Source organism: Chiloscyllium punctatum, chromosome 37, assembly GCF_047496795.1.
Source record: "Chiloscyllium punctatum isolate Juve2018m chromosome 37, sChiPun1.3, whole genome shotgun sequence".
In the NCBI taxonomy this organism is placed as follows: domain Eukaryota; kingdom Metazoa; phylum Chordata; class Chondrichthyes; order Orectolobiformes; family Hemiscylliidae; genus Chiloscyllium; species Chiloscyllium punctatum.
Genome location: NC_092775.1, coordinates 56,189,415 through 56,206,166, shown reverse-complemented (window position 1 = coordinate 56,206,166; position 16,752 = coordinate 56,189,415). Strand labels below are relative to the sequence as shown.

At 41.9% G+C, this 16,752-nt stretch overlaps 1 protein-coding gene across 3 annotated transcripts in view; it reads left to right on the top strand.

Moving 5' to 3' along the window:
• Positions 1-16,752, top strand: part of tpx2 (TPX2 microtubule nucleation factor) — a 44,522-nt gene that overhangs the window by 12,989 nt on the left and 14,781 nt on the right. For all 3 annotated transcript variants that reach the window (XM_072556859.1, XM_072556856.1, XM_072556858.1), the window contains exons 4-8: positions 2,518-2,631; positions 3,242-3,334; positions 4,233-4,369; positions 5,479-5,636; positions 11,395-11,572. In XM_072556859.1, coding sequence (XP_072412960.1) covers positions 2,518-2,631; positions 3,242-3,334; positions 4,233-4,369; positions 5,479-5,636; positions 11,395-11,572 — 680 coding nt within the window. The remainder of the gene's footprint in view (positions 1-2,517; positions 2,632-3,241; positions 3,335-4,232; positions 4,370-5,478; positions 5,637-11,394; positions 11,573-16,752) is intronic.

Genomic DNA, 16,752 nt, shown 5'->3' with positions numbered 1-16,752 from the left:
AACACACAGCCAGAAACCCTAACCACCTTACCATATATCAAAGAAGTTTCAGAAATGTCAGCCCGACTACTGAGACCCCTCGGAATCCTAGTAGCACACAAACCCACCAACACTTCAAACAAAAACTAAAACTTAAAAGACCCAGTACAACCCATGGACAAAACCGACGTCATCTATAAAATTCCATGCAAGCACTAGCACAAACACTACGTAGGACAAACAGGAGGAAAGTTAGCCACCAGGATACATGAACACCGGCTAGCTACAAAAAGACACGACCACTCCTCTCCCTCATAGCCCTACACACGGATGAAAAATAACACCACTTTGACTGGGACAGGCTAAGCAAAGACATGCCAGAGAATTCCTAGAGGTCTGGCACTCCAACCACTGCCATAAACAAACACCTAGATCTAGATGCCATCTATCAAACCCTCAGAAAACAAACAGGAAATGACATCACCACAAACCCCATCCTGGAGAAAGATAGAAATAGAAAACAGGAGACAACAGCTTCGCTTCACTTGGCGATCGCCACTGATGATGTTACCTAACCAGGTAATGAAACATCTAGATATCAAACCTACAGCTCAGCGAGCAAACCTACACCCTAAAACTCAACCTCCGCTCCAAACCTTGCGATGATTTAGCAGTTTGGATTATAAATTGTCTAGCTGAAAGAAGACAGAAGGTGGTAGTTGATGGGAAATGTTCATCCTGGAGTTCAGTTACTAGTGGTGTACCACAAGGATCTGTTTTGTGTCCACTGTTGTTTGGCCTCGATGAGGGTTAGTAAATTTGATTATGACACTGTTTGGTGGAGTTGTGGACAGTGATAAGAGAAGTTGCAGGTTCCAGAGGGACACATAGTTGCACAGCGGGTCTGAGAGCTGGCAAATGGAGTTTAATCCGGAAAAGTATGAGGTGTTTCACTTTGGAAGGAGTAATAGGAATAAAGAGTACTGAGTACTGAGGTAGTGTAAATGAGCAGAGAGATCTGTGTCTATTACATGGATTCCTGAAATTTGCCACCCAGGTTGATTGGGTTGTCAAGAAGGAATTTGGTAGAGGGATTGAATGTTGGAGCCACAAGGTCATGCTGCAGCTATTCAAAACTCTGGCTACACTTGGAGTATTGCGTACAGTTCTGGTCACCTGCATTAATGGGAAGGATGTAGAAGCTTTGGAAAGGGTTCAGAAGAGATTTGCTAAGATCTTTCCTGGTATGGAAAGAGTCTTATGTGGAATGGCTGAGGGACTTGAGACTATGTTTTCATTAGAGAGAAGATCGAGAGGAGATTATATTGAGACATATAAGATAATCAGAGGGTTAGATATGGTGGACAGTGAGAGCCTTTTTTCTCGGATGGTGGCTAGCGCGTGAGGACATAGCTTTAAATTGACAGATGTCAGAGGTAGTTTTTTTTTACTCAGTAGTAGGGGTGTGGAACGCACTGTCTGCAACAGTAGTAGACTCTCCAACATTAAGGGCATTGAAGTGGTCACTGGATAAACATATGGATGAAATTGGAATAGCGTAGGATAGATAGGCTTCAGGTTGGTTCCACAGGTTGGCACGACATCTGGCCGAAGGGCCTATGCTCCGCTGTAATGTTCTATGTTATGTACCCCCATCACCCTTTGCATGAAAGTGTTGCCCCTAAGGTGCCTTTTTAAATCTTCCCCTCTCACCTTAAATCTGTGGCCTCTAGTTTTGGACTCCTCCCACCCTGGGTAAAATACTTTGGCCCCTCATGGTCACCCCTCAGCCTCTGTCTCTCCAGGGAAAATAGCCTTGGCCTTTTCAGCCCCACTAGTATCAAACCCTCCAACCTTGGCAACATCCTTTTGTAAATCTTTTCCATACCCTTTCTGTATCTCAAATTTCACAACATTCTTCCTATAGCAGGGAGACCAGAATTGCATGCAATGTTCCAATAGTGGCCTAACCAATGTCCTATACGACTGTAACATCACCTCCTAACTCCTGTATTCCAAGCACTGATCAACAAAGGCAAGCATACCAAATGCCACCTTCACTCTTGTCTATCTGGGATTCAACTTTCAAGGAATTATGAACCTGCGCTCTAAGGTTTCTTTTTGTTCAGCAACACTTTTAGCATATACGTCCTGCCTTGATTTGCCTTTCCAAAAAGCAACACCGTACATTTATCTAAATTCAACTCCATCTGTCACTCCTTGGCCCATTGGCCCATCTGATCAAGATCCCATTGTACTTTGAGGTAACCTTCATTGTCCACTATATCTCCAATTTTGGTGTCTAAAATGAAATTTACTTAAGTGACTTTCCATATGGCTTAAATATTACTTTTTTCCAAATATGCAATGTGTGGGAATGAATGCAAAGATTTGGAAAGCAACCGATGAGAAATTACTGCTCACTCAAGCCACAGCAATGTTTTGAAATGGCTAAGTATTGACATGACTGTGATTTTTACTTATAGTATTGTACTATCTTTTAGGTCTTCATTTGTTTAAAATTTTAATTTTCACTAGATCAACTCGACGAACATCTGAACAATTGAGAAAACAGTTGGGCAAAATTAGAGATACAAGAAGATCTAAGAAGTTGGAATCTTCTGAGCCTCCGGTTAACAAAAAAGCCAAACTGTGAGCTGCTTTATTTAAATTTGTTCCTTTTTGAAGAAGAAATTTGCACGATTGAGAGTTTGGGAAGTGCAGGAGGAGAATGAGTGTTTGGCCTCCTAATTGACCACTAAACTTGTTCTTCTGTTTCCCTGCTTATGTATTCCCATGCCTGAGAGTGCCATAATGTGAATGTTAGAATGGTTCCAAGTCATTGTTCTTCTACTTTGAGCAGGGTTTGTAAAATGTTGCATGTGTCTCGTGGAATCTTAAGTTATTGTTGGCTTCTTGTTCTTTTATGGCTGCCTGTTTTCACAGTGTATGTCTTTGTCAAATGTAAGGGTTTCTGGGAAGTTCTCAATGAGGGATGCATAGTTTGCTTGATGTGTTCCTAATTGGCTGGTTTTTGCAATCATACTTCCTCTGCAAAATAGGGTTAGCAATGTTACAAAATTACTGTTTTATTGGTTTTCTAAACTGTCATTTTGAAGCGCTCACTAAGTAAATTTGCTTGATGGTCATTTAAGCTTCTTGTTCTGAAAAGACAGATGTACCCAGCTGACAGCGCTTTTTGTTGGAGCTATATTGCTGCAGAGGAATAAAGCAAAAAAAAAATCTCTTGCCTTAAATCTAGGGCTCTGACTGGGAAGAGCTCTGGGAGTAGAGCAGGGAGCATGTCTAGGACTCGAACTAAATTGACTTTGCCTGGCACGCCAACAGTTCTCAAGTAAGTGTTACTTTTGTTGTAAAGAATGTACTGCCTTCTAGGTTGTCTTGGTTCTTTGCGTTTTTTAATAGCAAGTTCTGGAGAGATTTGAGTTTAGCTTGTGCTACTTTTTTAATGTGAATTTTAAATGTGTCAAGTTAGGGTTTCAGATTGAAGTATAAAAGCACCAAGTGACTGCACCAATTTGTTCTCTTGTTAATGGACCATTTTCCCAATCTATTAGAGCAGCTGGCTATACTATGTAATATGTTTTTGTTGGCAACTGCTTGTTTGATTTATGTAGTTGTAATTCCTCCTGACTTCCAAAGCCCATTGACAGTCTACCCGGACTGACAAGTCAGAAATGTGATGGAATAGTCCTCACTTGCTTGGATAGGTGTAGCTACAATAATACTCCAGTTTGATACCATCCAGCACCCATTCCACCACCTTCAAGATTCAGTCTGTCCTTCATAGATGTATGGTGCCAACAGTGTGTACCATCAACAAGATGCATAACAGAAACTTGTCAAGCTTGTTTTGGAAGCATTTTCCAGACCCATAACTTTGTCACATTTTTAAAGGACAAGGGCAGCAGATACATTGGAACAGTACTGGCAAGGTGTTTGAGACGTGTAACATGCTGCCTTGGAATTGTAATCGCCCTTCTTTCACTGTCGCTGGGTCAAAATTCTGGAACTCCCTTCCTAACAGTGTTGGGGGTTGAACTCATCATAGCCACCTGTGTTTCAAACAGTTAACCTTATGTAGTCCAATTGGGAGTTTGCAATAAATTCTCACCGAGTCAGTGATACCCACATCCATGTAAAAGTAAATTTTAAATGGTACGATTTGACAACGTGTTTCCACATTTGTAGCTGAGATTTTATAGATTAATTCATCAACTTTTATCTGACAGGAGGAAGCAACATATGGGGTCAAAAGGAAAAAGCACAGAAGAGTTGGAAATGGAAAAAATTGCTCTATTTCAGAAAGAAGTAGCAGACCAGAGAAAACTTAATGAGGAATCACTGAAACTGGCCATATCTGGTGCAGGTACACTAACCAAGCTAAGGTTGGAAGGAGAATTGTATTTTCCCTTTTTTTTTAATGCAAGCTAGATACAGTGATCTAGTATTACATGAACTGTTATAGTGGTTTTTAATAGCAAGCATCAATCTTTTCCACTTGCTAACAGAAATCATGTAGTTTAGTATAGTTTATCTTCTAAGTCTGCATAACTCATGATGCCCCATGCCATGAAGTTTTGAGGAACCTTTATTTGCACACTGGTTTACCAACTGAATGACAGGAAAAAGCTAAAGTTTAAGTTTTATGGTCGTGCAGAAAATGACTGAAGTTAGTGCATGTTAAAAGGTACACTTTTTCAATTTCAGTTTTGATTTGCAATATGGGAGCTATACTCTGCCTTATTATTTGTACTTGAATATATCAGATTGAAATAAACGTTGCAAGGACATGACACTGAGCGCTTTTGGGCTGTTATAGTTATCATTAGGAGACTTTTTTTTATTATAAACCTGCACAATTTCATTTAGATGTTGTAAGATAATCCCTGAATATGCTGTCTCAAATTGGGCAATTTGAGAACAGATTTGTGCTACCAACTCTTTAAAGCTATTTGTAACTACCAAAGCAAATGTTGTAGCGTTTGTGAAGAATACACTTTTTTTCTGTCTTAACTAAAGTTTCATGTGGCCTTTCTGCAGCTGCATCACATTTAATATTGCTTAAGTTGTGAAAGTGTGCCTGGCACCTTGTTAAATTTGTTTGGCTACATATGCATTTTTTTTCAAGGCTGACTTGTGCAAAACCTGAGAGATCTTCTTTGGAATGTTATCCAAATATGTGGTCTGAAGAAAATGAGATGTAACAATTTATTGTACACCATTGTAGCAGATTAATAAAATGCCCAGTCTCACCAGCTTGAGAGACATTAAGTGCATATTTAATAACTTTTTTTTTCACTTCACCATGAATAACAATACCTTCCATTAATCCCCTGGAATAACTGCTTAGGTTCTTCTAAACTAAAGGATTAAGATAAACTTTTTAAAATGTAGCATCCAATACCCTGTATACACTACTAAGAAGATTACTGTTTAATGTATTGCTTCCAGCTTTTTTTGATTTTTGCTTTTCAGGTCAGAGCAAGAAAAGAACACACATCCCACCTACCAAACCAATGGATATCAAGTTTCACACAGATGAACGCATTAAAACGCACAGTGAAAGCCAAGTGGACACAGTATACAAGGAAGTCGACTTCACCAGTGAACTACGTAAACATCAGCAATTTTCTGTGAGTAGATTTGTTATTATCACTAGATCTATGAATTGTACATTGTATTATGATTAGGTGAGATGTATTGTATAAATTCTGTTCCACTTTTTCCCTGGTAGTTGTGGGGCAAACTTTAAAAATAGAAATATTTGTTAAGCTTCAGTTGTGATCATAAGCAGATAAACCATTCCATAAGCAACTTGTGACTTTTGTTTTTTTTTGCTTTTATTCCAGTTGGGTGTTTGGTGCAATGTTGTCATAATTATTATTTTGGTTTATCTGTCTCTATAAAGATTTCTGATAGCAGCCATCCTCCAGAATCTTCTTGGATTTGTCTGGCTTTTGTTATCAATACCAAGCTTGTGTTTATCATTCCTTGTTTGGGACTTTCCTAAAGAAGTAATCTTCTCTATAACTTACGATACCCACCAGAGTCCTATAGCAACAAATGATTCTCTGCTTTGTTATGACTCCGAGGTATCGCACAAGAAGTTAAATCCCTGTGTTCCTGGAGTGGCCACGCAAGTTAAATATCTTATAAAGTTTACAAAGTTCCCCAATTTGCCTAGCTTTCAGACCCAGATCAAAAGAAAACACAGACAAGGTTTCTGTATTGAACAAGAATCTTCCTCTGTCGCTCTCTAAACTGTTTTTATGCAATGTTGACGCATAATGCTACTGTTCTGGATTAGTGGTGCTGGAAGAGCACAGCAGTTCAGGCAGCATCCAAGTAGCTTCGAAATCGACGTTTCGGGCAAAAGCCCTTCATCAGGAATAAAGGCAGTGAGTCTGAAGCGTGGAGAGATAAGCTAGAGGAGGGTGGGGGTGGGGAAAAAGTAGCACGGAGCACAATGGGTGAGTGGGGGAGGGGGTGAAGGTGATAGGTCAGGGAGGAGAGGGTGGAGTGGATCGGTAGAAAAGGAGATAGGCACGTAGGACAAGTCATGGGGACAGTTACTGAGCTGGAAGTTTAGAACTAGGATGAGGTGGGGGAAGGGGAAATGAGGAAACTGTTGAAGTCCACATTGATGCCCTGGGGTTGAAGTGTTCCGAGGCGGAAGATGAGGCATTCTTCTTCCAGGCATCTGGTGGTGAGGGAGCAGCGGTGAAGGAGGCCCAGGACCTCCATGTCCTCGGCAGAGTGGGAGGGGGAGTTGAAACGTTGGGCCACGAGGCGGTGTGGTTGGTTGGTGTGTGTGTCCTGGAGACGTTCCCTAAAGCGCTCTGCTAGGAGGTGCCCAGTCTCCCCAATGTAGAGGAGACCGCATCGGGAGCAACGGATACAATAAATGATATTAGTGGATGTGCAAGTAAAACTTTGATGGATGTGGAAGGCTCCTTTAGGGCCTTTGATAGAGGTGAGGGAGGAGGTGTGGGCGCAGGTTTTACAGTTCCTACGGTGGCAGGGGAAAGTGCCAGGATTGGAGGGTGGGTTGTTTGTGGGTGTGGACCTGACCAGGTAGTCGCGGAAGGCAGAAAGGGGTGGGGTGGTAAATATATCCCTGGTGGTGGGGTCTATTTGGAGGTGGCGGAAATGTTGGCAGATGATTTGGTTTATGCGAAGGTTGGTAGGGTGGAAGGTGAGCACCAGGGGCGTTCTGTCCTTGTTACGGTTGGAGGGGTGGGGTCTGAGGGCGGAGGTGCGGGATGTAGACTAGATGCGTTGGAGGGCATCTTTAACCACATGGGAAGGGAAATTGCGGTCTCTAAAGAAGGAGGCCATCTGGTGTGTTCTGTGGTGGAACTGGTCCTCCTGGGAGCAGATCCGGCGGAGGCAGAGGACTTGGGAATACGGGATGGCATTTTTGCAAGAGGTAGGGTGGGAAGAGGTGTAATCCAGGTAGCTATGGGAGTCGGTGGGTTTGTAAAAAAAAAAAAATGTCAGTGTCAAGTCGGTCGTCATTAATGGAGATGGAGAGGTCCAGGAAGGGGAGGGAGGTGTCAGAGATAGTCCAGGTAAATTTAAGGTCAGGGTGGAATGTGTTGGTGAAGTTGATGAATTGCTCAACCTCCTCGCGGGCGCACGAGGTGGTGCCAATGCAGTCATCAATGTAGCGGAGGAAGAGGTGGGGAGTGGTGCCGGTGTAATTACGGAAGATCAACTGCTCTACGTAGCCAACAAAGAGACAGGCATAGCTGGGGCCCAGACGTGTGCCAATGGCTACCCTGTTGGTCTGGAGGAAGTGGGAGAATTCAAAGGAGAAATTGTTAAGCGTGAGGACCAGGTCGGCCAAACGAATGAGGGTGTCTGTGGAAGGGTACTGTTGGGAACGTCGGGAGAGGAAAAAATGGAGGGTTTGGAGGCCCTGGTCATGGCGGATAGAGGTGTAGAGGGATTGGATATCCATGGTGAAGATGAGGCGTTAGGGGCCAGGGAAACGGAAATCTTGGAGGAGGTGGAGGGCGTGGCTGGTGTCTTGAACGTATGTAGGGAGTTCCTGGACTAGGGGGGGATAGGACAGTGTCGGGGTAGGTAGAGATGAGTTTGGGGCAGGAGCATGCTGAGACAATGGGTCGGCCAGGGTCGTCAGGCTTGTGGATCTTGGGAAGGAGGTAGAACCGGCAGTGCAGGGTTCCCGGACTGTGAGGTTGGAAGCTGTGGGTGGGAGATTTCCTGAGGTTCTGTATGGTCTGGGAGATGATGGTTTAGTGATGGGGGGGTGGGGTCACGGTCAAGGGGGCAGTAGGAAGAGGTGTCCTCGAGTTAACGTTTGGCTTCAGCGGTGTAGGGGTCAGTGCGCCAGACTACCACTGTGCCCCCTTTATCCGCTGGCTTGATGGTGAAGTTGGGATTCGAACAGAGGGATTGGAGGGCTGCGCGTTGAGGGTGAGAGGTTGGAGTGGTGAGGGAGGTAGACGGGTTGAGCCGGTTAATGTCCCGGCGCCAGTTGGCAATGAAGAGGTCCAGGGCAGGTAATAGGCCAGTGCGGGGTGTCCAAGTGGATGAAGTGTGTTGGAGGTGGGCGAAGGGGTCCTTGGAAGGTGGGCGGGAGTCCTGATTGTGAAAGTAAGCTCTGAGGCGACGGAAGAATTGTTCATGGCTTGTATTAAATTCATTGATGCGTGGACGGAGGGGGATGAAGGTGAGTCCTTTGCCCAAGACTGATCGTTCGTCCTCCGTGAAGGGGAGGTCTGGGGGGATGGCGAAAACTCGGCAGGGCTGGGAGCTGGGAGCTGGGATCTGGTGTGGGTGTAGATCTGGGAGTGGGGGTGGAACCTGTAACTGGAGTGGGTGTGATGGTGGGGGGGAATGGGGGGGGAGTCATGAGCAGGGGTAGTGTTCCCCTTGGGGGTTCCGGGGGGGTGGGGATAGTGACAGTGGGGTCTGTGGGGGGCATGTCAGCAGAATGCAGGTGAGTGGCGCTGGTGGGGGCGGAAGTGGTGGTGACCCCATGGCAGTAGGGGTGGCGGAAGTCACTGAGCATGTGGCATTAGCGATGATGTGAAGGGTAGAAGTGATGTCAGTTGTGATGCATGAGGAATTGAGGGGTGGAAGTGGCCATGATGCGGGCGGAAGTGACATCATCAATCAGCGTGGGGGTGGTAGCTGCATGGCTAATGGTGGAATAGGTTCCGAGGCCAGGGGAATCTTCTGGAATGTTTGAGGAGCGCTGGTTATGGAGGTGGGTGGATAAAAGTTTGTTGTACTTACAGGTTTTGATGTTTGAGATGGAATTGAAATACTGTTTGTTAAGAGTATGAATTCTCTTGAGGATGTCGTACAGAGTGGGTCCTTTGCAATTCTGAGAGAGTGTGGCCCTCAGCTGAGGCAGGGCTGACTGTAGAACCATATTTACCATAATGCTACTGATCTAATACTACATTTAGAGTTAATGAAGCTCTAATTCCCCTGCAAAGGCACAGACAGGGTAAAATAGATTAAGGTCAAATAGGAAATACAGCTCAATAGTCTTGTTCCCAGGTACCGTTGTCATGGTTTCTTTGACTCTTTTCAGGCAGGCTTGCACATTGCTTCAGTCGTCATCTGTCTTTCATCAACCAGTGGAAGCAAAGGTGACAGGGTTATTAAAAAGTTTGATTTGTCAGTGAAAAGTCACAGCACAAAGCAACTATTGCAGGAAAGAAACTGGCTGCACAGTAGTTGGCATGCAAGCAGATCTGTCATTGATAACTGTTCACTAATTCATGGATACATACTTCAATCAACTTTTCGTTGTCAAATAAAAACATCTGTATGCTCTTTTGTCTCCAATATGTTTGCAGCTCTAACTTCAATTACTGTTTCTTCACTGTTGTTTTTGTAATGTCTGGGTGTCAGAGGACCTCCTTTCAAAACTGTAATCACTGTTTTGAGCAAAACTGATTTTTAAAATCACTGTTTCTTCTTTCAGTCCACAGCTTTTTAAAAACTCAGAATAAAAATACATGGTCCTTGCATGTTAAATACACTTGACCAGTCTTATTTTCTTCTAAGTGTGAGAGTAGAATGGTTGTGAAAATTGAAGGGAACACAAAAATCTTCTTCTGGCATGTAAATAAAGTAGATAAATTTTTTAAAAAAAATCAACCTGTTCAGATGTGTTGTGACCTGTGGGGAACGTGGCACTTGAGAATAGGCATTCTGGCCCAGAGGTAGGGGCACTAGCACTGCACCACAAGACGTCGAATGGGATCAAAGTATCTTTCCCCACAGTTGAATGTCAAAGCACGATTGAATATTTCTGTGCCATTTTGAACTGGGGACTCTTCTGTTTTTGTATTTGTGTGACAAGTGGTAATGATCTGTAGTGAAGGCAAATTATCTCTGAATTTGAGCAAGGAAATTGAATTGTGACTTGAAGGAAACAAATTTGTAGGGTTATGGGAATCGAGTAGGAGGTTGGGACTGACTAGAAGCTCCAAGAAGAGTCTAAGATGGTTTGATGTATAAAATAGGTACTTCCTGAGCAATAAATGACTAACTACTATTTTTCAATTCACTTTATGTTGCGATCATGGAGTTGGGCTTAGGATCTTGGGAATTTCAGTCAAGTTGATATATCTCTTCATTATTGACTGGTTTATGCAGATAACATTCATTGTCTGTTAGGTCCTGCATTGTGCTGCTGCTTTTTCAGTGCTGTGATGTGCCCTGGAAGTTTGGGAAGCAGTGTTAAAGTATAAATAATATCTTGGGAAGGTTCTAGTTCTTGGCTATGTTTGGCTGACTTTCAGATTGGTCTTGGTACATTCTGTTCTGGAAGTTGGCATGATCTGTTGTCAACTGTGGCTCAGTTGGTAGCAATCATAACAGAGTCTGAAGATTGTGGTATAAGTCCCACTCTGGAACTTCCAATATGAAAACCAAAGTTGACACTCCAGAGAGCACAACATTTACTTTGTACTGTCTTGAAGTGCCATCATTTTAGATGAGTTGCACTTAACCAATGCCCTTTCCATTCCCCCAAATAGCAGTGTTTTGAAGAGCAGAGAGTTATCCCCTGTATCTGGCCAACATTTATCCCTCAGTTGACATCCCAATGAATGATGTTTTGGTAATTTTTCACATTGCTGATTGAAGCTGGCTGTGTGCAAATTAGCCATTTCCTATATTACAGACAACACTTTAAAAGTGCTACTTCATTGTAAAATGCATGGGAATGTCCTGTGGCTGTGAATGGTGTTATTTAAATACAACATTTTTTTTTCTTTCCGTTTTGACCCATATTTGAACCATTTTAAAGTGTTGACAACCAACCATGTTAATGTTTGTTAATTTGCTTTATTTGCAATGTGTATTGTCTGCTTTTGATAATACTGGCTACTTGCTGTACAGACACGTGGACACAAAGGAGCTACAGTACCAAAGCCTTTCAACCTATCAAGTGGGAACAAAAGAAAGCATGAGGCTACAAACTCCCAAGAATACGTTTCTCTGGCACAGCAGGTAGAAGCATTTCAGTGTCGCACTCCATCACGCTACCAGCTGAGGAGCAGTCATCAGGTGGAAGAAGGTAATCTGAAATTCCGCTGGAGTTTAAACAGATGACCAAATCCTAAAATAATCCATCTTTACCCTGCTGTAAAGATTAATGTGCCTATCAGCCATATCTTCAGATTCTTTGAAACCTGCTTGGTAGATCATCCATCTTAGAATTTAATTCTCTATGAGATCTTTCTGTATTGAGTGACTGCACTAAAAGAGCACTTTAGCTTCTATTTGAACTGTTTTCCTTGCACTTCAGATTTAACAACACAGCATCAGTGATTTTTTTTAGTGACTGAGAACAGTAGACAGTGATAAATTACATCCAATGCATTATCTGGATTGTCAATATATTGGTATTTTACCCTGTGATAGACTAATAAATGAGGTCCAGGAATGTGGAGAATGGATTGCTAGCTGACTTTTGAGATAGAAAACAAAGTGGGAATAAAAGGAAATTGTACAGAGTGGCTGAAGTTAGGATGCTTGCCCTACAAGAGTCCATGCTGGAGCCACTGCTACTCATAATTGACCATTTAATATCTTACATTATATTTTTGATCCCAAGATTTGTGGATGGCACAAATGGATGAAGTGGGGCATGATCTTTAAGAGACCAACAGCAAATTATAGCTGTGTTTGTTTATAAAATTGGCAAAATAGGCAATAATTGGCACATGAAGTTGAACACAAATATGAAATTGTGCATTCTTGTTAGGTCAAATTGCAATTTTGTTGCTCAGATGCCAGTACAGTGAAGTATAGGAATAAAGATCTTGAAAGGGCACATCCATTAATAGCACCCAGCTGGGCAAGACCATAACACAGCTAACCAAGCACTATGCTTTTATTCCCAGAGAAAGAGATTTGGAAAGAAGGCAAAACGTCAAAAAATTGTATTTTTACCATTGTTAGATCCCACATTTCAATAATGACAACCAGGATGGTATGCAGTATTATCTAAAGGATATTGAGGCACTGGTGAGGGTGTAAAGAAGATTTGCATTAATAATGCCAGAAATATAAACCTATCCAGGAAAGACCTGCTTCACTTCCCTGGGGGAAGGGTAGGCGCAGGAGCAAAGCTCCTGCTGAACCGCATGCAATCGATCCAAGGAACCATGATTGGAAGCCACTGTTGTGACCTTGGATGACTGTGCAGCCAGAAAGAAAATTGGATGGAGTGCTGCTCAAAAGTGACCAAACAGAGGTGTTTTTAAAACAATATGAAGTTTTGGTGGAGTAAATGCAGTCTCATGGGGAAGAATATAACTAGAAGTTATCAATGTAAATAGTGGCTAACACATCCAATAGGGAATTTAAAAAAAGCTTTTGCTCTCTGAAATTGATATCTGAATGAGAGCATGATAACTGTATTGAAAGGGAGGCTAGAAAACTATCCTGACCATAACACCTTGTACCTGTCATTCCCAGATCCTGGACAATTTTCTAGACTGGATAACCCCAAACTCTTAATATCCTGGCTCTGTGTTTCTTCACCTACTCCTTCTGGGAGTTTAATTTAAAGAATCCCATTTTCTTCCAGACCAAATGGACTTTGGCTCTGTTTTTAAAGCAAACATAGCCAGGTTTTTTGAATTAATAGCACACATCCACATAATTAGAAATGAGTTATCCCAAAAGTAAAACAAAGTCATGTGAAGAACAGAAGTTTTGTGGTCATTGTTGGATTGTGCTGGTAGAGTTGATTTTGCCAGTTGAATAGTCGATTTTCAAAATCCTTTGATTAGTAAGCTGACTGGTTTACAACGCTTTAAGAAGTTTTATTTATCTCCAGTGCAGGGGTATTTATTGGCTGTTTTGAAGGTTTGGTTTCCACCGTATACTAGACACAGTTAGTCTATGGCTTACTGTGTAAACTGGTGTTAATTTTATTTTCTTTTAAAAATCTTTTTTTTGTATATTCCTGCAAGTGGAAACTACAAACCTGCCAGTGTCCTTAATGGGTTGCTGTAGTTATTCTGAACTCTGTGAACGCATTTTAGTGGGTTTTGCATTTATCCCCAAAAGATTTCCCATGTGCTTTATTTTTCTCCTCCTCCTTCTTCATCTTGCTGTTATTGTTGAAGTTGCAAGTGACATTTTCATGTCAGATGTAAAGCTATAGTGTAGAATGTTGTGTACATGTGAAATATGTCATTGTCAGAAATTAAAACAGACCTGCAATTTGTGTTGCCATGTTTCTTTTACTTCATATTAACCTTTTCTCACTTCAACCCAATTCCTTGTTCTGCCCATCTCAAAATTCCAGCTAGTTAAGGATTCAGTTAATAGACCTCTGTCAGCCCTTCAATGAGAGAAATTCAACTGAATTTCCACTGTAGAATAACTGGTTGACTGAACCCGATCCCTTTTTCATTATTGTTCCCCTTCTGATTGTCTGTCTGAGGAACTTGTATGGTTCAGAGGTCTGAACAGTATCTAAGCATGGTGGCTCAGTGGTTAGCATTGCTGCCTCACAGTACCAGGGACCCAGATTCAATTCTGACCTCAGGCGACTGTGTGTGTGTGTGTGCGTGTGTGTGTGTGTGTGTGCACACTGTAGGGATTCTAGTCTATGGATGACCACGTTTGTGTGCAGAATGAATCAGTATAGACCCAAACTAAACTATTCTACTCACTCTCTCTCTTGTTTTCCATAACACTTTACCTTCAAACATTTTATGCAATTTTCTCTTGTCCAGTGGACTCTGCCTCAGCTACACCTTTTGCAAAGCATTCTAAGTTTCCACTAATTTGCCAATCGGGTCATGTTAGGTATGTTTGAAATCTAACATAAGCAATAAATTATATTTCCTTTGGCACTGACACAGAAGATCTGCTTTGAATATTTGAAAATTGGATTGAGTGCTGCACATATTCATGATTTACAAAGGTATTACCAGCTTGGAGGGTTTGAGTTATAGGGAGAGACTGGAGCTTTTTTCCTTGGAGAGGTGGAGGCTGAGGGGTGATCTCATAGAATCATAAGGGGCATGGGTAGGGTGAATAGCCAAGTTGTCATGCTAGGATGAGGGAGTCCAAAATTAGAGTGCATAGGTTTAAGGTGAGAGGGGAAAGATTTAAAAGGAACCTGAGGGGTCCTAGCCCTTTCTGGGGGGTGTGTGTATGGAATGAGCTGCTAGAGGAAGTGATGGAGATGGCTGTTTAAAAGGCTTCTGATGGGCACATGAATAGAGGGATATGAGTCAAATGCTGACAAATGGACTTGGGTCAGATTGGGATGTCTGGTTGATCCAGTTGAATTGGACCGAAGGGTCTGTTTCCTTGTTTTATGTATCAGTGACTATAACATAGAAAGAAACAAAGATCAGCTGGCACATTGAGCCTACCTCACTAAGTCATGTTGCAAATGAACGTCCTAACCTCCCCCATGTTATCAGATCAAGCTCTTGATAAAGGATGACTGCAATGCATCCTGCCAGACTTGTATTTGCTTCTTTTTAGGAGTTTTGAAGTTGTTTGTTTTTAAAATGTTTTGCAGGATGTGCAGACTTGCACAAACTGGGATCATATTCAAAAGATGTCTGAGGAAAAAGACCTTCAAATATCTAAGCTAGATTTAAGTTTATTTAACTGAACATATCTATTCATTCATCCTAAGCTCTTTGCCTGTGTTAGCAGAGTATATAAAGCAATACCTAATTCTTTCATATTAAGAGCCACATTGCCTCAAATTCATGTTGCCTAATTTCAAAAAGATAACGGAGTCTCATGTGACATGGTTTACACTAGATTTTGGCCTCCACCTGATCCTTTTTTTGAGTCTCTAACTGCGACAAATAAACAAAGAACAAGAGTCAGTCACTCAGCCATCGAGCCTGCTCTGCCATTCAATAAGATCCTGACTGATCTGATTTTATCTCAACTGTACATTCCTGCGTGTCTTTCCCCACCCCCATTTTAAATTTTTTTTATCTCCTTGGTAATCAAGAATATATCTCTCTCTCTGCCTTAAAAAATACTTAAAGATTCTGCATCCACTGCCTTTTGAAGAATTATATAATCAGTTGGAGGCATGAGCAAAAAAAATGCAGATGGTGTTTTGTTCTTTGTTCTAATCTTAGAATCCCTAGAGTGTGGAAACGGGCCATTTGGCCATCAAGTCTGCACCAACCCTTCAAACTATATCCCACCCAGATCTGTCCCTGTACTGTGTCTCTGGAACCTTGTGAACCCCATAGCTAATCCACCTAATCTAAAGGTCCTTGAACACTACGGGGTAATTTAACATGGCCACTCCACCTAACCTGCACAGATACTGATTTGTCTTAAATGGTGGCCCTTTTTTACTTTTAAAACTATGACCTCTGGTTCTTTGTGCTCCCCTAAGAGAAAGCATCTTTTCTTCTTCTACCCGGTCACATTCTCAGGATCTTGTGCTTCATTAAGTCAACTCTAATCCTTCCAAACTCCCAGACGATGCGGGCCTAGTCTTTCCTCCTTAAGTAACTTGTCCTCCATTGTAGGAGGGTAACCCCCAATCAGGAGTGAAGGTTCAGGAGGCAGGCATGATTCCAAGTGGAAGATTTTTATTTAAGCAGGAACCAGTTAATGGAGGGAGAGGGCCAAAGGATCTTCCTCAAATCTGGTCTATAAATGAGAAAGCAATTTTTCCCTTTGATCTATCTTCCAATCTGATAGAAAGATTTAATGACACAGATTTTACAGTGAAAAGCAGTATTTTATACATTGAGTTACAATGATCGCATACAACATGGTCACTATGTCTTTTCCCTCTACTCTGTATATCTAGTCCTATGAGAGAACCTAATCAGTGCTGGGCATTCCTATGGACACCCCCCAGGTTCCCATGATCTTTTGGGGTTTAACAGACACTATCATCGCAATCTTTGGATCTTGCTATGCCTCCTATTCATTCACATTCCAAAGTTACTAGCAATACTCCTTTTAGATCTGTCTCCGGCTGGCTTATTTATATGTGCTGCATTTATCAGATTGTTATTGTTCTTTATATTTTCCACTTTTCTAATTCTTTATGAAAAATACAAGAGACAGTTATTTTTAACTACTTGGTATAACACTTGTAATTTTTTTTATGATAGTCCTAAAAACTAATTACTATAAAAGACTTTAGCTGTTGTTCTGGTAACTGCTTAATGAGTTAATGGGCTTTATCTCACACCTCAAGTCTGTTTATTTAAGAGGACAATTATCCTTTCATTT